Source organism: Astatotilapia calliptera, chromosome 15, assembly GCF_900246225.1.
Source record: "Astatotilapia calliptera chromosome 15, fAstCal1.2, whole genome shotgun sequence".
Lineage (NCBI taxonomy): Eukaryota > Metazoa > Chordata > Actinopteri > Cichliformes > Cichlidae > Astatotilapia > Astatotilapia calliptera.
Genome location: NC_039316.1, coordinates 11,602,581 through 11,630,501, shown reverse-complemented (window position 1 = coordinate 11,630,501; position 27,921 = coordinate 11,602,581). Strand labels below are relative to the sequence as shown.

At 41.6% G+C, this 27,921-nt stretch overlaps 2 protein-coding genes across 4 annotated transcripts in view; one reads left to right on the top strand and one right to left on the bottom strand.

The window, feature by feature from the left end:
* The window catches only part of prep (prolyl endopeptidase), a 10,370-nt gene extending 3,747 nt beyond the window's left edge, over positions 1-6,623 (bottom strand). The window contains exons 1-10 of the mRNA XM_026142737.1: positions 6,377-6,623; positions 5,977-6,051; positions 4,510-4,643; positions 4,263-4,393; positions 3,788-3,997; positions 2,085-2,206; positions 1,860-1,965; positions 1,544-1,735; positions 1,225-1,422; positions 834-937 (exon numbers count right to left, since the gene is read on the bottom strand). Of these exons, the coding sequence (XP_025998522.1) occupies positions 834-937; positions 1,225-1,422; positions 1,544-1,735; positions 1,860-1,965; positions 2,085-2,206; positions 3,788-3,997; positions 4,263-4,393; positions 4,510-4,643; positions 5,977-6,051; positions 6,377-6,514 (1,410 nt within the window). The 5' untranslated portion in view covers positions 6,515-6,623. The remainder of the gene's footprint in view (positions 1-833; positions 938-1,224; positions 1,423-1,543; positions 1,736-1,859; positions 1,966-2,084; positions 2,207-3,787; positions 3,998-4,262; positions 4,394-4,509; positions 4,644-5,976; positions 6,052-6,376) is intronic.
* On the top strand, positions 6,023-27,921 carry prdm1c (PR domain containing 1c, with ZNF domain). Of its 3 annotated transcripts, XM_026142736.1 has the most exons (8): positions 19,444-19,640; positions 21,244-21,495; positions 22,797-22,916; positions 23,904-24,156; positions 25,573-26,588; positions 26,749-26,877; positions 27,065-27,125; positions 27,265-27,427. In XM_026142736.1, exons 1-8 carry the CDS (start codon positions 19,614-19,616, stop codon positions 27,372-27,374), a joined length of 1,968 nt encoding a protein of 655 aa, XP_025998521.1. In that variant the 5' UTR covers positions 19,444-19,613; the 3' UTR covers positions 27,375-27,427. The 3 variants fall into 3 exon arrangements, with proteins under 3 accessions (XP_025998520.1, XP_025998521.1, XP_025998519.1); XM_026142735.1 differs by lacking the exon at positions 19,444-19,640 and adding an exon at positions 6,023-6,082 and having other exon boundaries at positions 27,065-27,921; XM_026142734.1 differs by having other exon boundaries at positions 27,065-27,921.

Genomic DNA, 27,921 nt, shown 5'->3' with positions numbered 1-27,921 from the left:
GCTATGTCAGGTCATCCATTCCTGGCCCATAATCATTTCCCAGGGACACCGACAACATCTATCATAACATAAAAGCTTCAAATCTTATGACTAATTGCAAAATTTCTTTCTCTTTCATTTCTCTCCACAGGTGACCAGCTTCCAACTCCATCTGGCAATCAATCTTTTTTTTTTTAATAAATCAGAATTAATGGCTGTTACTTTGGCTACATTTAAAGAGAAAGGGCTCATGTCTCCTATGACGGCCGAGCAATCCTTCCCGTTATACTTCAGTCAGAAAAAGTTGCTTATTTGCCACAACAAGGTGAACTGACATGTGACAGTTACTACTGTGAACACACCCATGCTGACTTGGTTTATAGCCTCATGTTTAGAAACATACAACATCTAAAAATCACAAAATTAAACTAAGAAACAAATATCTGATGATTTGACTATTAGGGTACAGTTCTAGTTAAAAAAACTACTTTGAAAGCTCAGTTTGAGTGCTGCTTACGTTAATAAATGCTACCAATACCTGATTTAGCCCACCTTTTCTACAACAACCCTAAGCCGATAGTTTGCCCTCAGTTTGCCGTTTTCGAGCCAGACAATTGATAAAACCCTTCATTTTGTTTGTCAGGGTACAAACTGGCCTGTACACCACCGTTTTATGTCTGTCATTTTGGATAAATGCTGGGTCAGTACTTTAAAAACTAGGTTAAAGTTGGGCATTTATGCATAATTAACTGTTGAGATATCTTTTAATAAATGTGTTTACCGCAGCCTATTTTTAAAGAGAAATGAAACACACCTATTTAAACACTGGTAATCCCAGTCTAGGCTCTAGTTACCTGTGTGGTCTGGTAGTCGGAGGGGTTGAAGCCTTTGACAGTGACCTCTCTGAAGATATGGGGCTGCAGGGGCTCCTTGGTTAGGTCACAGTGGTAAATGATGGCTAGATGAAAAGAAAGTAAAAGTTTCATTTTCTTTACTATTTTGAAATCACTTCACAATCAGTGAATTCTTAAAGACAGTACAAATGTACTTAATGAAATAATACGTGGAACTTAGAAATGAGAACAAAATTGCATTACTTGTTTCTTATTTATACAAACTTAACATAAAGGTTGACTTATTTCACTTAAACAACAATATTTGCACAGGTAGAAATTGCGAGACAAGGCATCTGATAAACAAAATAGCTTTTTTTGATTAAAAATAATAACTTTTGCATTATATTACCTGGCGATAGGAAAGAAGTGAAATAATAGAAGATTTCAGAGTCTCGCTTTCGTCCTGTGAACCCTACTATGGATCCAACATCAAGAGGGAAGGTCCTCAGCTCCTCTCCTGAGCTCAGACGATACATTTTCAACACATTCTTCACATCATGGAGGAAGCACACGAACAAATAGCTGGAGTATGTACAGGTGGCAAACACTGCAAGGAAGACATGGCAAAAGAATGAATGACATTGAAATGTACCTTTAATGACAGGGCTAAACTGCTAACGCTTCATATTTTATAGGGAAAAGGTCATGCACGTGTTGCAGAACCTCACCAATGACATCCTTCTCATGTTGAGGCAGGAGCTCCTTCCAGCTGCTCTGCTCCGGAGAGGCAAAGTCGATGTTGATTAGTCTGTAACGAGGGGCGTCTAAGTTGGTCTTGAAGGTGAACAATGTGCCCTCGTTCGTCACGTATTCGTACTCGGCGTCAAAGTTGTCGATTAATTTTACCCATGGCAAAAGTCCTGAGCAAACAAGGATTTCAGTTCTAAAATCAAACTGTTAAGCGAGTAAGACTACAAGAAGAACAATATTTGTCTTAAAGTACCAAAATACTTTGAGAAATAAAGAGAAACAAGTACAGAATACCTGTAATACCCTGAGGAGTGGTCTTGAGGTCACAATACCACAGTCTGTTGACAGGATCACAACCTTCTCTGATAGACAGCAGCACGTAGCGCCCATCTTCTGATACCTACAGTACATCTGCAATCATTAAACTGCACCTGAATGCCAACTAAAACACGCATTCTGTCCAAGTTTGATGACATGACACTAGAGGGGAAAAAAACAAACAAACAACTTCACACATACTTCTGCTCCACTCATCCATTTGGGGTGATCAGGAAACTCTGCACATAGGACGTCCTCAGACTGTGGAGTCCCCAGAACATGATAGTATAACTTCTGATGCAAGTTAGTGGAGGTCTCAGTGCCTGAAAGCAAAAAACAAAATCGAATACAAAAAGACGAAGAGTGTTACGAGTAGGTGCAAATTTTATAATACTAGATAACAAAAGGTTTCAAAACAATAAACAGAAAATAACAAATATTGACAAATGACAAACATTTCGCCTTATGACATTAAATACATTGTCCAGTGGCTCAAAAGTAATTGGACATACAAACGTAACTTTACATGGATGAAAATCATTTACAATCTTTGACTGTCTAAAACCGGCAAACATCACCAAATGCTGTGGTTCACCTCCCTGGAGATGCTCTGCTAGGCCTTCATTTGGTGCTTGTTTGTGAGTCTTTCTGCATTTGTGCACTTTGCTCTATTGGAATGACAACAGCTTACTGACTTGACCACTGAAGAACATCCAATTTCTTTGCCTTGAGTAACTCTTTGGTTGCTTTTGCAGTATGCTTTGGGATAATATTCATTTGCACTGTTTAAGCACTGTCCTATGAGTATTGTAGCATTTGGCTGAAACCGAGCGAGTATAAACCTGTACACTTCACAACTCATACTGCTATTTCTTTCAACACTTACATCATTAATAAAGACCAGTGATCCATTTCCACTGACATTATAAGTCATGTCTGACTGGTAACGTGGCACGCTTCTCCATACTTTTCTCTTGTCATCATCTGGTAAAAAGTTCAAATTTGTTTGTTTTTTATTTCCTTCCCAGAACAATGCAGATTCTTTTAGATGATTTCTGGTAACATCTAATCTGGTCTTCCTGTTCTTGACTGTAATGAGCAGTTTTCACTTTACAGCAAAGTGCAAACTGCTGCATTTCCTGCTGTACCTTGACAATTTGTCATGTTCTTGTCGTGTTAGTGTAAACAAACTTTTCTAAACCATGAAAATAATTTTGTCATCATCCAACTTTGTTGTCTAAAGCTCCCGGATCTCTTTATTTTTGGTTTTTAGTTTTTTAGTCTAATGATGACAGTGAAAAGCTGTTACAAATGTTACAAAAAAAATCAGCACTTTGACTCATTTGTCATGAAATAACAATGGAACAGGCCTCACCTGGCCATTGAAATGCTTGTCAGTCGGTTAGCAATTTCAGTCTATGAAAACAGAGGTCTGTGTATGAAAATGTCTGTAATTCCTGTTTTTTTATTCTTAATTCAAGGTTGTTGTTTTTTTTTTAAAAATTATAATAATACATTAATGCTGTCTTTGATCAAGTTTTATTTTCCACTCACGTTTGAGCAGACATTGCTGCTGCATGCAGTTTAACAGTCTATGTAGACTGCATTTGGAGATATATACATTTGAAACCGCTAGCAATTATCTAATGACAATTTAGCTTTTCATTAGCTTTTTTAAATGGTAACTGGCCAGTGCACAGAAAAGCGAGTCCTTAAGCAGATATCCATTAATCCATTTTCTTCTGTCCTGGCAGAGAGCCCTGTCCCATGAGGCTAGGTAGGCAGACTGAGTTCCAAGAATGTCAATTATCTTACAAGTATTTCATATTTTGAAGGTAATTTACTGCAGCCAAATGAAGGTTTAGTATTTGAGAATGTTTGAATCCTGTCCAACACAGTCTTACCATCACTTTTGCCCTCCTGGTCAGGATACGAGTTGTAAAAAAGCCCCTTCCCATCGTGGGTCCAGGACATGCAGCTAAACTTGACTCGCTCCAGGCGGTCCTCTAAAGGCACGGCGCCCTCAACGCGCAGAAAGCGGATCTCCACCCAGTCAGACCCACTGGCACTAGTGCCATATGCCAAGTACTCTCCATCCTCAGAGAATGCATAGCCTTGAAGAAATCAGAGAAACATAAATAGAATGTTAACAAGGAAACTTAACAAAATTTAGACATCAGAGAGGACACTACATTTGTAGAGATTTTTATTCAAAACTGAGTAAAAACTACCACATGAAGCAACTATTACTTGAAAGGCAATTTTGAACTAAATGTATTACTAAAATTAAAAAGAGCACACGATCCAGAAATGCAGGCAACATATTTTTTCATATCAGTAAAATGGGTACTTTGCTTTTATAATAGCCACGACTGATACCTCGCAGAGCAACTGTCCCATCCTCAGAAAATGTGTTTGGATCTAAGAAGACTGTGGGCTCGGCATCTAGGTTCTCTTGCACATACATCACACTCTGGTTCTGGAGGCCCGTGTTGTAAAAGTGAAAGTACCTAAAAAACAAAGAGAAAAGCTACTGGAATGTCACATAATCACTCTGTCATCTAACACTAAAGCTGAAATCCAACATCAAAAATATTATTATGGAATCAGTTGCAGCAAGCTTTACCTGCTTCCTCTCTTGAAGGGACAGCTATACTTGGGATAGTCATACAGCTCAGTCATGCGCTCTTTGAACAGCTCTCGCACCTCACAGTGCTCTAAAAATGGCAAAGTGAGCTTGTTCTGGGCACTGACAAAGGCCTAATGGAAGAAAGCATAATACAACCATGCTTTACATTTTACCATTATCATTTCAACAGACTGCTCAAAAGAGCAAATAATTATTTAGCAGATATCTTTGCTGTGGAAAAAGTATCCACCTCTTCCTGAGTTCTTTTTTTGGCATATTTGTCATGATTAAATGTTTTAGATCAAACTTTAATATCAACGATAACCTGAATAAATACAAAATACAGTTTTTAAATAAAGATCTTATTTTTTCCCAAGGGAAAAAAGCTATCCAAACCTCCAAACAAGCTAGGTTTTGTAGATCATACTAATTAGAGAAGATAATTTTGTTAAACATTTGCATATTTTTCATTTCTCATGTCTCATGATCTATTGAACTGAAGGAGTCTGTTAATTTAGGTTAAGTTTAAAATATACCAAGAGACACTAAAAACATACAGACCCAACAACTACTGATTCTTTGTGCATGAAAATAGAACAAAACAACTATGAGTAATGAGTAAGGGATTAGAAAGTAGTCTTGCAAGGCCAAGTTGCCATATCCGCCTGACCCGAAAACCCCCCCGAAACTGACCCTAACCCCAATTCCACAACTGCCACAGGTAAGCAGGGATCAGGCGATCGGCATCCTAACTCCTACGGAGAAAAATATGATTTACAAATGTGTACAGTACTTTGTGTGTAACATTTGAGGACTCACAGATGCATGTTCCAATCCACATACAAATCGATTTGACCACACATAAAACTATTTTAAAAACACGTACATCCAAACCTGAATAAATAGTGATTATTTATGCACAATTTATTAAGTTCACCTTCACGAGTTGGACATAACTGAATAACATCCCTCTCACTCACAAAACCTTTAACGCCGGTGCACCAATTGTCTGATATGCACAGATTACAATGCATGCTAACGTGTCCTCAAAACGTACACGTACATGATTGTACATCATTTTTAATCTTAGTTTATGCTTTTTAAGCAAGTGTCTCTCCACAGAAATCCATAATGAATATGGAAGAACTGAAATATATAAATGAAAATCCAATATTGTTGTTCTATAATGCCTCTGATAGGCTAAGCATTTTATATGTACTGGGGTTATACTAATATTAAAAGGTGCTTCATCTGAAACACGTAAGTATGACAAATATGCAAAAAAAGAAAGAAAGAAATCAAAAGATGCTACGCTTTAAATGCGCCCGTGACTTTTAATACCAACACTTAACTATCAAATCACATGCCCACATTTCTTAATTACAAAACGCGACACAACAACTAAATATGGCAGTAAAAAAATACAGAATTCGCTGGTGATTTGAGTGGTAACGGGGAGTTTACCTGTGTCTTTTCACTGTCAGGGTCCTCCAGCCAGCTGTAAGGGTCAGGCACTTTGCAGCCATGATAGTCATCCACCTGAGACCAGCCACAGAGGAATGATTAAAAGGTGAAGTAGCTAAGCAAAACAGAGTTGAGCAATCGGGGTTATAAACCCAGAGTGTTTAGTAAAGTTAATCACGTAGCATCTTGAAAGGCTAAAATTGGACTTGTAGTTAAGTTATGGCTATCTCTGAAATGCATGCATTTTTGTCAACATAGCCAATGTCGGTTTACCAGTGATGGCTAAGCTAACTAGCATGCTAACAAAGCGAACGCTCTTTTCAATGAATGAAAGCGCGTGATGATTAAGCATCCCGGCTTATTAGCACGCTAGGCTAGTTAGCAACCCACATTTACTTACAACTGACTCGTCGCGGTAAGCCTGGGGATACTGAAAGGACATTTTGGACGTCAGTTTTCGGGAATTTCGTAACCAAAAAAGCTGCCGCAGAGATTGGAAAGGTGCTTTTGAAATGACTCTCGCGGCCCTGTAAAACATAAACTTAAACCGCAGAAGCTTTTGTGTGGAAAAGATACCGCTGCTTGTACACAGCCAACAAGCGCTTTCATGAGAATTCACTGACTGTCAACCAATGTTTTACAGCGCCCTCTGTTGGCCAATAGCGAGAAGACGATTCTTGGAACCTGATTTAACCAACCACTTAAGATAAATTTAATAACCTCAATTAAAAGGTTTTAATGTGAAATCATTTATGTAGTCTATTACGTGCAATAAAAAAAATAAAATGGAGATTACGTGGTTCAGTACTTTCCCCTGTAGGCCTACACACTTCTTTAAAGAAGCAACATAACTGACAAAGAAATGAAATGCAATAGTTTAAATAGTCTGTACCTAACTGTAGCTAAATCAGGGATTCATGCAAGCATAAAGTGTTTAATGGCAAGGTCTAAGCTAAGCTTTGAAACACTTCTTGAAAAAACTGCTACAGTAAATTTAAAAGGAATTCAAAACAATGTCAGATGCTTATCAGCATCTACAGTTTCGAATTCTGTGTTTGCTATTGACCTTTGTAGTTTTTATTCAGTCTACTTGCAAAAATAGACTAATACAGCTTGATAAAGCTGGAATTCCAGTAGAAGTCATTTCAATTTAGAAATGAATACACAATATGTATAGACCTGTAAACAGTGTTTATCTTATTTTTTCTTTTCTTTTTTGATAGGTTAGCAGTCCACTCTAAACAGAGCAGCTTTGTTAAATAGTGACATTATTGGTAAAGGTTATCTGAGTCCACTGGGAATCTCCATCACTAGCCTTATCTATCTGACAGCACAAGAGGACGGTCAACTCTTCCCTCTTTTTGCTTCCTGCTCATCATCGTCCCCTCCCTTCCTTCCACTTCTTGCTTAATCAATCAGCGCTGATTTGACCATTATTATCTCTGGCACCTACTCTTACACAATGACTGATAGCGCAGGATAAGGCTCACCGAGGCAGCTCATAGCTTGAGGAAATGAGCGGAACTAAGTGATTAATTATAAGATACAGTGTGTTTCTTAGAGAACTGATGGGCTTTAGTTTTATTTGGCTTATTATGTGTATTTTTAAATGGAATTAAATGTATTTCCAGCAGTGATCTAGCTTGTTTTATATAAGTTTATTTATCTGTGACGCAACATTTTGACTTCATGTCATTCGTGAGGTATGCAGATAAGAGGCTTGTGACAGCTTTAATTATGTAGTTGCGTTTGCATCAAAAAGGAAACACATTGTTGGGATACCGCTGGCGATCAGATGTGCAGATGTCTGCAGGGAGATTGGAAAGTGTTTTTACTTTTAGACTTGGCTTGAAGCATTTCCCGGCTGTCACATGGTCAAACCGGGTGGAATGCTTTGAAAAGTTCAAACTGTAAAAGATTCTTAATCAGTGAGATCTTTTCATGGGTGAATTTACAATGAAAGTAAAGAATGAGAGAAGCTAAGTGCAGGTGATGGAAAAGCAAGAAGTGTTTCACCTGTGTTGTCTTTTCCTCTGTTGAGAAAATATAGTTGCGAGCGGGATATATTTCAGGTTGTGTCATTGCTGTGTTCGGGTTGTTGCATTGTTCCTGGGCGGATAGATATGATCTCTTTAGATGGATTTTTTTTTTAGGTCGGAAATGTTTGTGGTGGTATTTTGAGGTCAAAGTGCTGTCGCTGCGCTCACCCACCCCCACAGCCCCTCTCACCTCCAGCCCTCTTCCCTTTTTAAGCTGGACTCAGGAATACCCTTCTGTGTGAAGGGGATCTCTTCCTGTTTGCCGATTGTCAGGCCATTGTCCTCTGACGCCTCTGTTTCCCTGACAAACTGAGGAGAAAAAAAAAACACTCAACAGTTTGAATGAGCATGTTTGTGTTTACCTTGCAATGCGGACTATTTTATGCTCATAGAGTAGTTGGGTTCATGCACTTGTATATTTGACATAGAGCTGGGATGGGCCAGGAGCTGCCCATGCATGAATTACCCCCCCATGCCCAATTTCCACCATTGTCCAAAGCCTGTCCGGAGATCCACGCAACCCACCCACCCCCACTCTAGCCCTCATTGTCGGAAGCACCTGTCTCTGTCGCAGGGGTTTAAGAAGGATGACCACCTGTTGTGTCACCGTGTAGAGTTACCACAAATTTATCTCATTCAAAAAACCTCCACTCAGGCTGGCTCCTGTGATGCACTGCATTTCATTGCATGTGTGAAGCTCTTTTTGGTTTTGGTTTGACTAAAATGCGAACCAAAAAGAAAACGAACAAATCAGTAAAGCATAAAGAAAGCTGCCGATGATGCCCATCTAAGGAGAAGAGATGACACCGATATCAGCACCTGACTGGAAAAACCAGTTTAATGTACCAAGATGAACTGTGCTAAACAGATCTAAGTTTTGTACGGATTGTGAAATCTGTACATCGCTTAGTCATTATAAGAGCTATGTAAGTAAGTAGATCTCTTCTTCAGCTCTGTCTTTAAGCTTTTCTTCAGCATCTACAGATAGATTGATACTGTATTGATGCCATAAGGGAAATTATCATGCTACAGCAGCAGGATAATGAATAAAAATAGTACAGTCTACAATAAATAAACAGCATAGTTAAAATAAGTAAGTAAAAATGCAACAAAGCGCAAAGTGAGGGCCTTATGCTGTGAGACAGTGTACAAATGTATATATGCAAAAGTGACTAAAAAAGTAGAAATAGGTTTAAGTTAAAGAGTAAAAGTAAGATCAACATTGTGCAAAATATTATGTATGCTATAAATCTTTTATCATGGGACAGGCTGACTAGTTTTCATGTAATCTGTCAGTGCAGTTAGTTGTGACATTTTTTTATTTTTCATCTCAGATGCTGTCACTGTGCATTTTCCTTTTATGAAGTGTTTCCCGAAGCTTCTTGGTGTCACAGTCGAGTCCCAGTAATTCGATTTAATAATAGTAGTCCAAAGGGATCCACACACAACAAAACAATACCCAGGCAATAATAAGGATGCTTTTAATCACAGAGATCACAGGGGACAGCTTCCTGGCTGGCTGTCATTAGCCAGGGCTGGGATAACAGTGTGTGACGATGCGGTGGTGGTGGGGTCAGTAAAATCTGTCCCCTCAGATATCCTCAGACAACAGGATGTTATTGAGTATCCAGCCGAGGGAAATTACAGCACACATGGAAGAAGGATGCGACCAGTGCAAAAATTATAGGAAATGCTAAATGCCTTTGTCATGGTGTTCAGACGTGCTACTGTGCCATTTTCATTGACTCTCGGGCTAAGGCAAGATGCCATGACTTATGCCGTATGTTGACAAGTGACAAAACAGCCATTATAAAATTGGGTTTGAGCTGTGACAACAAGCCCAATGTTGTCCACTAGTGATCTCACGTCTGTGTATTTCGGGATAACGCAGCTAATTAAGGTCCTGTCAGCATCTATTCAGACATACAGCCGAGATTTCATTCAGCAGAAAAGCATAAAATAAGAACCGCAATAAGACCAAGTCAATCACCCCGAGGAGAAAAGACGTTTGCCATTGTTTGTACCGATCATGTTGAAAAGGGAAAGAGAGCACTCAGGTTACCCAAAGGCAACGCGGTGAAAGAGCTGAGAATAAAAGGGCAGGTTTAAAACAACACAACTTTCAGGTGCCAAGGGTTTTTGATTGCTTGTTTGTGCTCCTTGTCGTATTCACGCACCCAGAAGTAATGGCAGCGAAAAGAAACGATGATGTCACTGTCTGAAAATAGATCTTCATCTTTCAGTTGAAGCAATTTGTTTTCCTTTATGCTCCGTCTTTCCTCCCGGTCAAACTTGTCTGTGCACTTCTTCCCGCTACACTGAATCAAGTCTTGCCAATGTCTGGCACTCATGTTTTCAAACAGCGATGCTTTCATCACACGGATCTGCAGTGGCTTTGTGGTCTTTATTAGTTAGAAAAAGGGGGAGCTAAGTGGTAGAACAAAACTGAGATATCATGATACTTCGACCTCAGTTAAAGAAGTGGTTTGTAATCACTGTGGTGAAGTCCACAGTAACCGGAGAATCATTAGGGAAATGATAAGTTTCCCTATGTCATATGTCCATCAGCTCGACCTGTCTCCTGTCTTTATCTCCTTTCCTTTGTTTTGTCTTTGAACCTTACCTGCTTTGTTTTCTGGGTTTGTCACAAAGAGAAGAGGAGGAGCTATCAGGAGGAAAATGAACGTATTGCTTGCGTGCAGACAGATATTACCCTTTCAAAATACACAACAAATATGTGTTTGTGCGTGCCCTGTAATTTTGCAGTTGACATGTGCACTTAGAGTGGGGCTCTGGGACCCTTTTAATGACCGGGACGGGCAACGCTGGAGACAGGTGGAAGACAGCGCTGTCTGACTGGTCTGAAGCGCGTGCGTGTGTGTGTGCGTGCATGTGTCTTTGCATTGGTTTCTAAGTAGTCGCACATACTCAGATGTGCCGACAGACATGCTGGCACCCGATGATGTCACTGGTGTTGTCACTGAATAACTGTAAGCTTCCTCTTTTTGTGACAAAAAAAAAATGAAGTCGCACCATTTGTGCTCACTTGCTCAAACAGGACGTTACAATAATAGCAGCACTCTCATTAGCACAGAGTTCATCAGTGCCAAAAAAAGTTTTTGTTTTTTGTATTTCTCAGTATTACTCTCTTGTTTGCCCATTGAAAGTGAAGTTGTACAAACTTACACAGATAGCTTTGTATGAGAAAAACTGTGGTCCTAGCACAAAGGGAAAAATACTATAAAGTACAAGCCTGCACATGTAGTGTTTCTTGTTTGAGTCAAGAGATGACCTAGCATATTGTTTTTGTTTTGTTTTGCTTTGTTTTTGGTGTAGTTGGTAGAGTCTCTGCACTCTACTTCCTCTGTTCCATTCTCTATGCTAATCTAAGCTAACTGTTAGGCTAAAAAAATAAAGCTAGCACTCAAGCAATAGATTTTACAGTTCCTTAAATGGCCACTTGGGGCTGGCTACAAGAAGAGCAGAAGAAGTGAAAAACCTGACCAAGACAGCAGGAAATGAAACAGATACAATTGCAAAGTGGGCAAAAAAGAAAATAAATAAAATAAATGTGGTTTAACAGGAACCAAAAACCACAGAACATGTGCTCCATCTTACCAAACTGACCATCCCAGCCTTGCCGTAATGGTCCATTTGATTCACCTTTTATTGTTTATTTTATTTTCACTTACTGAATACGGGACAGACTTGACTGGGGGAAAGAAGGGGAGAAAGAAAGAGGGAAAGAGAAACAGCTGAGAAGAGGGACGGGGGAGAAGGGCAAAAGACAAAAACCAACAGAACGGGCAGAGAAAAAAAATGCATATATCAATCACCTGGATCACCTGCTGAGAAAGAAAAAAGAAAGCAAGCAGAAGAGAACAAGAGTAATAGAATAAACAACATCACAATGATATATGGGAATATGACAGTAAATACTAAATATTAAACATTATTGTGCAGCACATAAGATCAACAGAACACAGTGTGCTTTGAGGTAGGAGCCAAAAAGGGTGTAGTTTGTGGGTGTGATCACCCGTGTGTACACCTGTGAGCATGGACGCGCTTGTTTTTTGTTTTTTTAAAAGGTTCCTTCATGTAATAATCTGCTAGAGGGGAAGCAGGTGTGGAGGAGATCAAAACTCCAGACATCCAGAGGCCCCCAGAACACAAGAGACCAAGGAAGACCAACAGAGGGGCAGCTGCGCCACTGTCCCGGAAAGAGCTGAGGAGAGTCCCAGATGAGGGCTCACTCAGCAGCCGCGGAGCAGAAGCCAGGGGGAGTTGCAGTGACGCGCCCGTGAGCTCCGCCGGCAGCCAGCTGCGCCTGAGTGACCGAGCCCCAGGCCGAGAGGCCGGGGGCACCCCACCTCCGAAGCGGCCCGAGCGAGCCCCAGGCTCCAGGCCCCGATAAGCGGCCGCCAAGGAGTGAGCCGGTGTGTACCTGGACACCCATCCCCGGACACAAAGAACCACCAACGCACCGATGTCTGAGGGGGTCCGCCACTGGCAGGGGAAGTGGTGGTAGGGGGAGATAGGCCTCCAAACCTTGGAGGGCCTGAGATGTCCCCAGAGAGGTGGCGTCTGATACCCAACCTGACATATAGACACAGACATACAGGCACACACAGATACAAACATCCATTCCCACCCTCATGCTCTCATATGCACTTACTCCACACTCAACCAACGTGGAGACAGACATAAAGAGACGTTGTACACACGATCACACTCCCCAAGCATACTCTACAAACCGGGTCTAGGTGCCCTCGCCCCTGGAAGGGGGAACTGCACCCAGACCCAGGTGGTGTTTCCCTTTTCCCTGCGGTGGGGGGAGGCAGACCGCCCCGACTCCGCAGCAGCAGGAAGGCTCCACACTCCAGACCGCAGTCGGATGGCCAACTCCTCCTCCTAGCCCCCCTGCTCCAGCAGGTCGCAGAGAACGGGGGTGAGAGAAGACTCCAAACCTCCCTCCACCCGCTCATTGTAATGTTGATGCATGTGTGTTCTAAGGTGCATTTAAAACCCAGGAGGGCATGGAGCTACCTGCCAGAGAGCAGCAGGTAAGCGCATGGTCCCTCCTGCTAGCCCTCAATGTCTACGTGTATTTAAAATTGAGAGGTGGGCAACGATGCCAGGGGTGGGGTGTACACCCTGATGGTACTTTGGACTCCGTGTATCGTGCCCACCCCCAAGATCCTATATGTATGTGTAATGAGAGTGTGAGTAATGTGAATGTCTAAGTTGTGGGATAAAATTGAGGCAGAGGCAGCCAGAAGGGGACAGAGGGGGGGTAGCCTCCTCTGCACCCTGGTGACATACCCCTACTCCAAGGCCCTGCATGTGTGGGTGGTTGTGGTGGAGCGGGAAGAGGGAGGCAGCTGGAGATGGAGATGTGTATATTTGTTATGCACGGATACAGTTTGCTAGCTAAGTTTTCTAGCTTAGATGATAACTTCACTTCACCGTCTTATCTAGACCTAAATAACATCAGTTACCTAATTGTTAAGTGATAAAGTAGCTGTTTGCAGGTTGTAGACGCTATTGCATCAGACAAAACTCCACTGCTTACATTTCCCCATCCCCTTAAACAAAGCAGTCTTTTTAGTTTTATTTTTTTTTCTTTTATTTGATCTTCTTCCTATATTATTACAGCATTTGTCATCATGTGGTATTGATTTAATTTTTAAATTTTTCTAACAATTTAACCCTCATCCGGCACATTACCTTGATTAATACAGTTTATATTAGCCTGATACAACTATAGCTAGCTAGCTGAAGACAAAAGAACACTGTATTTAAACTGGTTTTTCACTAATATTGTTAATATTTAGGATTTGTTTCGATTAACTCATTTATGTCTTATTTTAATACTCCTTGTATTGACAGTTATCAGTGTTTTCAAGTAACTCCAAGATACCCATTTGCTGTATTTAAACAATTTAAGTGCTCATCAAGTGCCTGCAAACTCATTTTCTTTTGTGATTCATAGAGCGATGCTCCTTTGGTGAAGGTATTTCATTTGATACTTTGTTTTAAAAACCATCACACACAAGAAGTGTATTTTGGTCAGCACTGCTAATAATTAAAGAATTGTCAAGGTGAGATTCAAAGGATTATTATTTCCTGTGTAAGGAACTGATTGCACTCACTGAAGAGGGCACTTACAAAGTAAGCAAGGGGTAAGCATGAATACGTATACAGCTAAGCACATTGCATCAGCTCAGGGGTCACAGTCGGGCTTCCTGTGGATCTTTGTTCAAAATATAAAAGGAAGTTAAGCATGTATGTGTGTGGGTGTATGAGAAAGAAATAGTGAGGGGAAATTCTACAAGTGGCTAAAAAAATGACTGCATGGATCAGGTTGGCCTCATGGATGGCTACTTGTTCAACAGCCATCCAAAATATGAGGAGGCTGCTCCTTAGAGACAAAAAATATGATAGATATAGACATAGACAAACAGATATATATATACACAAACACACATAAAGACATGTCAAAAAGAGAGTTTTTATGGGATTCTCTAGAGTCCTGTGAAAATCTTCATACACACTATCTACTTCCATAGGAATCAAAAACGTAAATAGCGTGCAGTTGCTGCAAATTTAAATTCAAGTGGTTTTTTGATGATCAAAAAGAGTGAGCATCTCTATAAAAGCATACATTTTGGTAGTTTGTTGGTTTGGAGAATTCAAGTGTAAAATCCTACAATCTTCCCAGGAGTGGATGTCCCAAAAAACCCAAGAGTCAAATTTCAGACTCTTTAGGCCCCAGTTAGCAAGCTAAATGCTAAAGTTGGAGTATGACTTAAGTTCCATATGTACAAACCAATTCTGGAAAAATGTCTAGAACAGACCAAAGTAGATATGTTTGACCATTGGTGGAAACCAAACCAAAGACAGGATATCAGCGCAGACATCTCTTATCAAATGTGAAGCACAGTGATGAAGGGTTGAGGATTTGGCTTATTAAGGATTCACAGGACATGGGAACCTTACTGTCATGAACCCCTCTGTATGCCAAATTCTAGAGTGAAATGTGAGGCCATCTGTCCGACAGTGACAGTGGCAAACCTACAAGACAGTGGCTGAAAAAGAGAATAACCTAGGTGTTGCAATGGCTTGGCCAAAGTCCAGACCTAAAACTCAATGAAATGCTGTGGTGAAAGCTGTGCATAAACAAATGCAAACCTCAATGAATTGACGTAATGTTGTAAAGAAGAGCGGGCTAAAATTCCTCCCCAGCAATGTGAGAGAATGACGTACTGACAGTCATACAGTAAATGATGACTTCAAGTTATAGCTTCTAAAGGTGGTTAGCTAAAAGAATCTTGGTGCGCACTAAGTTTTTCAGAGGATTGTGGAAACTGTTTTTCACATGACTTTATAACACTACTGTGTATATTTAAGAGATTCTGACTACATACCATTTTCTTTGGGGTTGGGCAGATAGGTTGAAAAAGAGAGTGTGTGTGTTTGCGTGAGTATGTGTAATAGTTTGTGTGCATCCTTCCCGGATGACAGGCCCCTCTGTTGGTCATTATTACAGTCTGGCTTAGTAATCAAGAGGAAGACAAAACAATGTGAAAAGGCTTTTGATACAGGCAGGTGTGGCTCCTGGGGGTCTGACACTTCCTTGCTTGTACAACTGTCTGTCTAAAGATGTCTGTAAGCACCCCCCTTGTTTTCCCACTCAATGCTTCAAGTGAAATTTAATGCAGCAACTGCTTCTTCTTTCTTTCTTTCTTTTTTTTTTAGATCAGAAACAAATGCTGTGGCTATTTTAGAGTAATAGTCGGACCTTAAAGAGAGTCAAAATGTTTCCTAATTATTAGTAATGGTGATAAAGAGGCATGATACAACTAAAGAGTGAGAAAAAGTACACCTCATTTCAGACAAAATACTCAGGAAGGACTTTGAGGGGTCAACCACAATGCTTTGGTTCTCAGAGCAGCATGTTAGTTTCCATTATCAACCATCAGGTTACTGTAAACTCATGTGATGCTGTGTGGAAGCATGTGCAATAAAATAAACAGTGAATCGAATTTTTTAAAACCCCCAAAAACTGTTTTTACAGAGAACTAAGGATTGCTATATGCATGACAAGACTGGCATGACATTCTGATGCCAGTTAGGATAAGAACATACAGACACCTATAATTTCTACTATCCAGCCTGTTAAGAACATCTTTTGTGGGTCAGCTGAGTACAGTGATACATTTTTTTCTTCCTGTTCCCCTCATCTCTGTGGGTGGCTTTGTCAGGATCTGAAAAGACATCTGTTGTGAAGTGCAGTAGCATTCCTGGCCCTGAAACCATGATAATAACCCTTGGCCTGTCAACAGGAGATCATCCAGCAATTGAAGGGAGATTGCTGGACTGGGTGGGTGGTGGCTGTGGCGCAGCGCTGTCAGGTTTTGTTTTGTTTTTTTCAGATTAACAAATGAAATGGATCAGAGGAAAGAAAAAAAGATGGAGAAAGACGGCGTGCATCAGTGTATTTCTAATTTAATAAAATAAACCCAAGTCATTCATTGCGTTCACATTGCTACCACCGCCATGTAGATGTAGCTTATCTTGCCTCAATCAACTGTCAAAGACCGGATGAAATGCACGTGAGAGTAAATGTTTCCTCAACCACAAGCTGTCGAGAGTATAGGGTATTTCGAGGTAAAGGAAATCACTTAAAGTAACATGAAATGGATGAGGAGGCTGTCATGGCTGACACGCTGATAACACCACAGTAAGGCAGGGTGACATAGGTCAGAGTAGGGGACAGTGACAGCAAGATAGCTGTGATAAAATTCTAAATATTTCTCCTTGAGTCAGCCGTAAAACTTCAGAAAAAAAGCCAGAGGGGGAGGCTCTGTTGAACAATTGAGGGGTAATGGGTTATAAAATGGGCTTAGTCTTAGCCATCTCTGCCAAAGTGCATTGTCCTCATTCTTGCAGGAGGTGACAAGGAAGGAGTGGTCACCTTTGGTTCTCCTGCGAGACATAACCCAAGGCAGATTGCAGATGGAAATTATAGAGCAACCCATGCCATTAATGGAGCCTTCCCCCACAGGTATTCTTGGCTTGTGTTAAAGCAGGTTTATAATCATAAAATAGTTTTTACATGTACCGCAGGAGATTTAATCAATTCGATGATTAAAGAGAAAAATTCTCAAAATGTGAAAAAATGGGTAGATGCTGTGGTCTATTTTGGTTTAATTAACCCCTTCAGCAGAAAAGCTGAACGTATCTAATGTGCAAAGCAAAATTTAGAGCTGGTGCTATTTCATGTAAGGGCAATGCAAAGGCAGAACGATCCAAGTTTTCCCAGGAGGGTGCAAATTGAAACCTGCTGCTCATTGTGAGCTAGCTAAGAGCTAATGCCTGTACAGTTGGCACACTGACTTCTGTTTGGCAAAGCCAAATTCATGCAAATGATGAAAGTAAAACATTTGCTTCACTTTCTGCCTGAAAGCACTTTTAATCCCAGTCTGCTCAGCGTTTATTGTGATAATGTAAATCTAAGGGTGGCTGTTCTTTAGCCAAATACTCATTGCCCTGGTTTGGGTTCATGACGTGTCTACTTTCACTTCCTACAGCACATCCTAAACCGGTTAAAGTCAGTCAGTGATCTTGTTATTGTTAGTCTACTTGTATGCAGCTTACATTTCATTACACTTCCTGCTCACTGACTTCATTCTAAGAATGCCATCTTAATTATCAGATGATCTAAACCAAGTTATAACCAGCTACACGGGCATATGTACAACCATACTCAAAAACCTCCACACGTACGTGTAAGTTTGTCTCCAGGGCCTGTACACAACTCAGACTAGAAGTCCATGCTGTCATTATGAGAATTACTCACACATACCTATGAGTAATAGACATAGTGTAGAGAAGGTCCAGATAAAGAGGCATTAGAGAGGAAGAGGAGGAGGTGGAGGAGAGGAGAGCTGAATAGAAGGTGATGAATGAGATGACTGAAGGCAAAGAAAGAGAACGAAAGAGTGAGAGACAGAAGTGGATTTTAAATTACATGGTGGCTCATGTCAGCAGTCCTAATTAGTAGCTTGGTCAGGTGTGGTGAGTGGGCAGGAAGCATGAAAAGGACAAAACACCACAAAAACAAAGAAGAGTCTACAAGCGCCAGAATCCACTTGACATATGCCAGTTCATTATGAACCTCCCCAAATTGAAAGTGAATGTGATCAGTGTAGATGTTTAATGTGCCGTGTGGAATTAGGTTTACAGATAGGTGTACGGCGTGACGGTTCAGAGCGTGGCGCGTGTCTAGCGCGTGGGTGACGAGAAAGAAAATTCTGACAGTTCCTGAGCTGGCTGGAAGCCGGCCAAATCAAATGTTGTGTTTGGAGAGAAGTCAAGAAGAGGAGGGAGCGGAGGTGGAGGTGAAAACAGGGCTGTAGATCTCAATCTTACCTGGGCATTAACAAATTCTGGACCTCCCCCCCAGTGAAGTAGTGTGTAGTGGCTGATTATAAATGTACATGCACCAGAACACACCCTCAAGAGTTTTCCAGTTATTTGTCTTTATCGCAGCTTATAAAGATTTCTAAGGTGTGACACTGCTTCTTGTTGCACCAGCTTGCATTTTAATTTCAAATAAGGTGTGCATGCACAATATAACCCAGAAACTGTTGTTGTGTATTTGTTTTCAGGATTCTCATTAGAAGTACCTATTTCATCATTCTTAGTATTACAGTGACATAATACCATAACAAGAATTGTGATTAATCTCATGGGTTTGTGTATCTAAAGCTCTGAAGCATCAAGTATCAATATGAATGAGTCAACCAAGCAAAGCAGACATATTTCTACTTACAGCTGTTTATTTAGTGATTTTTAATTTCTTGGTATGTAATAAAAATCATCTTGGTGCATTTATTGTGTATGTTTTTTTAACTGATGATCTTATGTAGCTACAGAACCTAGAGAACAATTGCTTCGTTTAAAAGACTATTACAGACGATGAAGTTTTACAGGTTGTTAAATCTCTATGTTGCTGCAACATTCTTCATGTAAGATGTCCTTATTACACGACTACATGAATTACGACTAATCTGACTAACTTTAAACCTACAATTTACAAATAAATGATCTAATTTCCTCTGCGCGTCCTTGACTCGCTAACATAACACAGGTATGCCCTCTTCCAATCCACAACAGACTGAAAATGAAGATGCATTTGTTTGATCCGGACATAGCTGTGTGACAGCCTCCCTGGAGAAAGCCTCTTGCCTCGGGGCAAGAGTGTGACACACACACATGCACATGCACACACACACAAACACGCTCCAAGGAGGAGTCATGGGGCAAAGGGGAGAGAGGGGGAGGGAGCATGAGAGGAAAGGGAGTGTATCTCTCTCTCTCTCTTACACTGTCAAACACACACACACGGTGTATGTGAGCAAGACTCACATACACTGACTGCTCGGTTGCGCAGTCAGTATACTGAGGTCTGCTCAGAGAGAGAGAGAGAGAGAGAGAGAGAGAGAGAGAGAGGAAGAGAAGACAAGAGGCAGAGAACAGCCACTGGTTGCTTCTAGACACTCAAGCTCAAGAAGGGCACAGACAGCCTGACCTATGTGTGGCTCCTCACAAGGCTTTACAGTAAGTCTGCAACATCTGTCTCAGATCATCTTCTTAATTTTTACAGGAATAATATCGATTGTTCTATATTTTCAGCATGTTTAAGAAGAGTTAGACGTTTTTGGCTCGACTTTTCTTTTCTGCATTACGACACTCTCCCACGAAGTGCAATCTCAAAGTGTGCTTTCTAGAGACAGCCCGTTACATGTCGCCCCCGAGCCACAGCTGTGTGCTCTTGACTCATGTCTTGATTTTTCAAAATATATTTTCTGCTGTGTCACTTGGTTCAATGGTTTCGGAGTGAGCTGTCACACTTGTGACAGTCATTCCGAGTCAGCTGTGGTGACACTTCAGAGAAAAAAATATAAGGTGTAACATCATATATAAATCTCGTCTCTTTGAACTTTTATTTGCATTTGAGAATCCGTTGACATTCTTTTGTTATTGCTGCATATATGCCACTGAGTACAGTTTCTACCACTAGTGCTGAAAACAACAAAAAGATGAGCGGTGGGCTTTTTTATCGCAGCTTACTGACTGTAGATTTATTTATACATAAATGGGGAGAATTTAGAATTTCTATTCCTTGCAGTCGTTCCCTCAGGAGTGAAGTTTTGACTTGACTTTTTATCTCTCATCAGTAAGGAACGTAAGTCACATGAGTGTTTACCATATATTAGCAAGAACCAGGCTTATCTACCACTATCTCAGAGGCAAACTGATGAGTCTACAAAGGAAGAAGTTCTCAGACAACACATCTGAGCGTTGCCTTTTAATCACGAGCCTGCCATCCGCTTTTTCACTCTTCTTTATTTCAGTCTGGGAGCCGTATCTTTTGTCGCGGCTGAGTTGCCTGACAATCGCAATGTCGTGAGAAGGGAAAGAGTGAAAATAAGGGACAGAAAGAAAAGGAAACAGAGAGTAGAGTGGCACTTCTTTTCTTTGTTTCGACAAGTAAGAGCAGTTGTTTAGGAAAGGGAGCCACTTCGGGGCTGGCAATCAATGAGCAGACGTACTGCTTTTGTGCTTTTGATCAATTGGTGGTTTTTTTGTTTTTCTTTCTTTACATGTGTCTTCATATTATGGGGTTTTTGTGGACTGAAATCAGGCATATCTCACTCTAGCAGCCCTTCTGTGGCTTTTTAATACGGTAAATAGTCAGTATAGAGTGTTAAGACCTGGCCGACAGCCAAGTCTCAGTCAGTTCGGAGGAAGTCTGGTTGATTCCCTGGTAGTGCGGGTTTCCTTGTGAAAGTGGTCCTGCTTCGGGGCTGACGTGCACAGGAACCTCTGTTATAGCCCCGGGGTTGTATTCTGAGTCACAGGATGTAAAGGACAGAGGGGGGCAAACTTGAAGGTTCCACTTTGAAGTTTGTTTGTCCGGTGTTGGCAGTAGACGGGAAGGTTAGTTTCTCTACAGCATCACAACTGCCTCCTTCTCTATATCACACTTCACAATCTGGGACCTACTTTTAGATTCATTCAAAACTCAACTCGATTCTGCATCTGCTGTTTTATGAAAGAAAGGTTTGCCTTCCACCCTGTATAACCAAAATAGCGTTTAATAATAAAATCAGATATAGAATCATATGGATTTAAGAGCATTTTTCTTTATTTTCCATAGGCCGCCTCTTCATGTACCTCAATCATGTTAACCTCAGAGAAGTCAGCTCAAACTGTGGGTGCCACTGCAGCGATGCCAGGAAAACACGATGTTGATATGACATCATGGAGCGAGGCAGACTTTGAGGAGAACTGCACTTACATCGTGAAGGACCAACCTCTGGAAGGCGAGTCCGAAAACAATTGCAAGACACGAGCTGAGAGATCGTTGCCCAGGAACCTGGCCCTGAAACACTGCCACGACTCAGCAGAGGTAACCAAGGCCTTCCGTGTTTGTTCTTTTACAAACAGGCAAGACATTAATGAAGACAAATAGTCCCAGTCCAAATATATCAAAGCAGCTATGTGATGTTTTTAGTAAATGACAATTCTTTGCGTCACTCCAACATCCTTCCATCCTCTCATCTATCCTCCGGTGGGAAGTACTTGACATATTGTTGTCTAATTTGAGCTTTTCCTCTCTGCTATGTGTATGTTGAAGCAAACACAGACACAATAGCCAAGCCTCTGGGCACTCAGCCTGAGGGCTCTATGATTAGTAGTTATCTTAGATTCCCATCCCTTTGTTCCAGCAGAAAATTACACCATTAGGCAAAAGCCCATAATATACATAATACCCTAAATGTTCTTCCAGGTAAAATATGTGTCATCTAGCATGGAGAATTATTTCCATCCTCTCATCTATAAATAAGTGAGTGGATAAGGAACTGACAATCATATAGTGTGGTAAATGCATGATAAAAGGTTAACCGCAAAGAACTAGTCATGAAAAGGAAACACTAAATTTCCTCTACAAAAAGTGTAGGGAAGGGAGATCAGAGGAAGTATCCCTGACATCTGCAGTAAAATACCTGCATTTACCACTTTGACCTTCTTATAAGAAATGTCTGGTTGACGCTAAAGAACAGGATACATGACAGTAATCTGTGACACAAGGGCAAGTCAAATGATGCCTTTAGACAAAGTCATTGAATGCAAGGACAAAAATATCTGGATAAACTAAAGACAAAACTGTAGGCCTGAGTCTACAGTGTAAAGATGAAAGAGAAATACACTACCATCGCTTTAGGGCTTTTGCTTTTTTAACATGGAGCTCAAGGTGCTAGCTGGGGTGTGACCATGACACCTTATCCACTCTCCCCCACCCTGGAGGACTGAGACAGAGGACTGAGTTTCACACCTGGTAGTAGCAGAACAAGACTAGTAGTGAAATTTTAATATGGGAGAGAAACTAAAGATAACTTGGTCGATTGGCTTATTAAATATTTAACATGTGAAGGAGAGAAAACATTCAGTCACAGCCTCTGAAAATCCTCTCAGCCTGTATATTATAAAATAAGGACAACCTGCTTAATTGCCTTTTTCCACATAAGTGTCTCCAGGGGACAAAAATATTCAGTGAATTGACCAGATTCTTTGGAGGCTGTATTCCAAAGAATCTCATCTATCTTAGGATGTTTTAACAACTAAACGTGCCTGTAACTGCTCGCTCAGATCTTCTGTTTTATTAACTGACCTGCTGTTTGACGATTATGTGCTCTCTTTGTTTAACAGGTGCTTGGGGTGATGACTAAGGAGATCATTCCGAAGGGAACACGCTTTGGCCCTTTGGTGGGTGAGAGCTACACCAACGAAACTCTGCCGAAAGACGCCGACAGGAAGTACTTTTGGAGGGTAAGCAAGCCTCATGTGAGACTCTGCAAACTTAAATGTTAAATTCAACGATGTGCCTTTCAGAACTGTTCACATCCTGTATCTCTGACTGACTGGAGATGCTGCTTTGGCTATGTCGTGGCACGAGTTAGCAAATGTGGTCAACGTCTGACATCCTGTCAATGTATGAGTCAAATTTGTCAATGGTCTGGTGTTTTTAAATGCCATTTGCCTTGATAGCTTTCAAAAGTGCATGCACCATATATGTCAGTGTGTTTGCCCGTTCTGTGCGCTTCTGTCTGAGGTCTTTCTCTCTCTCTCTCTGTCTCTCTCTCTCTCTCTCTCTCACACACACACGCACAAGCACACACAGCTGTTTGGTTTCAGTGACGCAGCGGTTCTCCTGTGTCTTCGCTTCTCACAGTAGTGGTATCACTGCCAGTAAATACACCATACACATGTCCGCACTTCTCCAAACTAACAAACTCTCACACTGACTAAGCAAGGAAGTGGCTTCAAGCCTGAGAACTGTTTATGTTACACATTCAGCAGCATCAGGGCATCTTCCATTGCACACATGCTCCTGAGTAATTCTATAGCATACACTCAGCAACCTTGACATCATGCAACTCCAACCAAAATTTTGCAACAGTCTGACAATTTGTTAATAATACAGCCATGACTCAAGCAACAGCACAGAAAGAACACTTTTGTACAATCGCAGAGGAAGGGAGGAGGTGAATAACTTCACCGTGAATGTAACAGGTGAGAGTAAGGAGTGGGTGAAACAGTATACCCAATACTACAATCCAGTCATACAGAGAAATTCTTTTTGAGTGTTCCCTTTGTAACTCATATTGTGTGCTGCAAAGACTTGCGCCTATCCAACATGAAAGAAATTACAGCATTTACCATAAAGGCGCGAGGAAACTGTGACTTCATGGTTTCAGGTTCACTTCTAATAATCAAGTGAATTATTTCTGATCTCTTGTTCTGCTCACGCTATAGGTCTTCTCAGAGGGGCGCTTACACCACATTCTGGATGGGCTGCATGAAGAGCGGAGCAACTGGATGCGTTACGTCAATCCAGCATGCTCTGTGGAAGAGCAGAACCTGGTTGCATGCCAGAGTGGCTTGGACATCTTTTTCTACACCACCAAACGACTTCAGCCAGGCCAGGAGCTTCTGGTGTGGTACTGCTCTGAGTTTGCCCAGCGTTGTAACTACCCTCCACTGGGACAGCTGGCTATTGACAAAAACGGTGAGTGCGTGTCTTTTTGTGTGTGTTGTCAATTTAGGAATGCGCAAGGACCGAGTGCTGCTGAAGTCAACAGAAACTAACACGGTGCCCACGCATCGAGACGTATCTGGTTTGTTCTGTCATTGTGAAGTAAGGCCCCCAGTCAAAACGCCAGCTGACTGACACACTCTTTGTGTACGTGTTTAAGAACTTACTCCGTCACACCCATAGCTCCTTTGTTGACGCAGAAGACAAAGGAGGATAGTGGAGACTTGAAAGCAGAGAAGAGCTGTCTCCAGGTGCAGCAGCAGTACTGGCGTAAGATGAGACCAATTTCAGGATTTTAAGCAATGTTTCAGTTTCCCTTTTAAACTCCCACATAGAAGGCTGCCGGCAGCTCATTCAGCCAGACAGCATTTGGCATTCATTCACAAACAGTAGGAATGTGCATGCTAGCAGAAAGACCACGCAGAAAAATACTAATTCAAACACAGTCACAAAAAGAGGCCGCTAGAGGTGCTGATGGCACTCTGGCACGACACCCTTTATTTATTTGGTTCTTAAGGAGGAAGCGAGGTAGGAATTTCTCTACTGACTACTTGAACTTCCTGACAAGGTGACCTGCTGACAGATTGATATCTCACTCAGTGTTGGCTGTTTGTTTGCTGAGAGCTGGCCTCCCTGGAGTGGGGGCAGGGTAACCTGGGAGTGAACAAAAGATAAGAGATGTGCTGTTTGTGTGGGTTGTGGGTTAATTGTGTCTAAAAGTAGGTGAAATGTACATGCAAACCAATGTATTTGGTCTTCCTCTCTGTTGTCGGTTTGAGTCCCTTGCTTATTCTGTGGTAAAGTCAGTGAAGCAGTACCTTTTTACCTAGATGAAATGCAAATTTCAATCCAGATTTTCAATCCAATTTATAAAATCGTTTCTATCTGTTTGGGAGCTGTAGTTTATTTGTCACTTCCAAATGACAAGTTGATTTTTGTCTCCTGTACACTGTGTATCCTGTCTGTCTTGTGACAGAAAATACACCTTCAACTGCCCAGCCCTCTAATGCAAATAGCACACTGTATCCACTCACTCTTGCTCTCTGTGCTATCTGTATCATGATCAGATCCCCATTGTTTCATTTCTGGTGTCCACTTTAACAGAGTGCAAAGGTCAGGGACATTCAAACAGTCGCATCTGATAAAAAAAAAAGTGCATCTCCTGAAGTTTAAAGTAAATTGTTTGGCTAGCGTAGGTACTTTTGAAAGCAAACGTGCATAGTGATTAAGAAAGAAAACATACAACACGTGTGCTTGATAAGACGAATATGTGCTTGTATGGCTGCATGTGTCAGTTAGTTGAACGATGATAATGTTACCTCTAGTCTATGTTAAGAAATGAGTTTCATGTCTCTGATGATCTTTCTCTATTGCTTATCTGTCTAACAGAACAGAGTCCAGCGAAGAAGACAACAAGGAAACGAGGTCATACGGTCTCTGAAATCCTACAAGATGACCTCTCCAAATCCCCTTCTACCTGCATCAGACGTGTGGACAGTTTTTTGCCTCGGACAAATGTCTCAGCAGATTTTCCTTTATGTCCCAGTGTTGTCTACCCACCTCAGCCTATCTCCAAATCTATGCATGCTAATAGATATGCATTTCTACCACCTCTGCCATCCTGTAGCCCTCCAGCTGCCAAAAGGCCAGCACTAAGCATTCCTGTCCCTACTAATGTCCACTTTGCCTTTCAGCACAGTCAAGGCCCTCCCGTAGCAAAGCCTTACCAAGATCCCTGTATGCCCGATATTGCTAATTCTACTCTAATGCACGGCCCCTATCTACTGCCCCACTACTCACTTGGCCTTCTACCTCATTCATATCCATTCTATCGTGAACAACTGAAACCTCACTTGGCAGTCTCACCCCATGTATCGCCCTTTCACAACTATGCACATTTTCAATCGGCTTTAACCAGTGGTTGCAAAGACTTGACACGTGCACTTTCTGATTCCAAACCAGACCTCTTTCTTTCACCAATCCGTGAGCACAGAGACAACAAGGACCTCATATCCAAAAGAAGAGCCTACCTCAGCATACCCTCACACGACCTCAGAGATTTCAAACACTCCCCTCCCACCAACGTTCACACAGACCTCGCTGTGCCTGCCACATCCACCGCCTCATCTATGGTCACTAAAATCCGTGAAGCACAGCCGTCTCTCACACCTGGAGGATGCTCGCCGCAAGAGGGAATGGCAGCCTCCTCAAACTGCCTCCCTTCCAATTTTACCTCTGCCACTCAAAGTGAAGCTGAGGATACAATGGACCTAAGCAAGACAAAGCAAAGTGGGCAGACAATTGGCTACAAGACCCTGTCTTACCCTCTGATGAGGCAGAATGGAAAGATCCGATATGAATGCAACATCTGTGGAAAGGTCTTTGGGCAGCTGTCTAACCTTAAGGTTAGTTGCTCTTCAACACATTAAAGCAGTGCGAAAGAAAATGACAACCACCAGTTGAATACAGTGACTGGAGTATAGTATAATTGAATTAACCAGTTCCTCTGATTTCCTGAGTTTGATCGATAACAAATAAATTATCATATCTCCGACATCTTCTCAGGTTCATCTGCGAGTACACAGCGGGGAGCGTCCCTTCAGGTGTCAGACCTGCAATAAGAACTTCACGCAGCTAGCACACTTGCAGAAACACTACCTGGTTCACACAGGAGAAAAGCCCCATGAATGCAAGGTAAGGCTGCAGCTGTCGGAAATTGCTGGAAAGCATTAGACGCCTTATATCACTCTCGTAATAAATACGTAGGTGGACTAAAGGTTTGTACGTCAGAAACAAAACATTGAAACATCGCAGAGGTTATGTGACTAAGAACAAAATAAAGACTCATACAGAGATTCCCTTCTGCTGTGTTTTTACATAGGTGTGCCACAAGCGATTCAGCAGCACTAGTAACTTGAAGACCCACCAGCGGCTACACTCAGGTGAGAAGCCTTACCATTGCAAGCTCTGCCCTGCTCGCTTTACTCAGTTCATCCACCTCAAACTCCACAAGCGCCTCCACACTGGCGAGCGACCACACCGCTGTCCTCACTGCCCCTGTTCCTATCTCCATTACTGCAGCCTCCAAGTGCACCTCCAAGGCTTCTGCCCACTCTTGCCCCTGGCCTCACACAGATACTCGTCAGAGGAGCTATGTCGAGTTAACTCTGAGATTGAGAGGTTTGACATGAGTGAGGCGGCAGAGGAGCTTGAAGCCATGGCTGCAGAGGTTGATATGGACAAGGGGAATGTTACCGACCTAATACAGAAGATAGAGACCCGTGTCTCGGGCCACCGGGATGCTGACAGAAGGGAGGCTGAGAGAACCAACTACAAATCAGCAAAAGAGCGCTCGGGTGTTCAGCTGCATCACAGCAGTCCTGTACCTCTTCATCCAGCCAGCATCAAGCTGGAGTCAAGCTGCATATCAGAGCCCTAAGACAGTCCTGCTAATCCATCCATATAATCCTTACAGGTCAACTCAGCAGCTGTCTGTTACTGCCCTATTTGAAGTAAAGCCTTATCTCAATCATGGATTTCCTAGCCTATACTCTACGTAGACCGCAGCATGTGAAAAATCTAGACTTAACCAGCCTGGCCTGGAAAAAGTGACTTTTTTTTATTAAATGTATAGATCTTTGATAATTTATTCAATTACTTTTAATCTAAAATGTACAAAAAAACAACACATTTTTTGATATTTTGATTTTTATATCTCTGGAATGTCTTGATGGAACA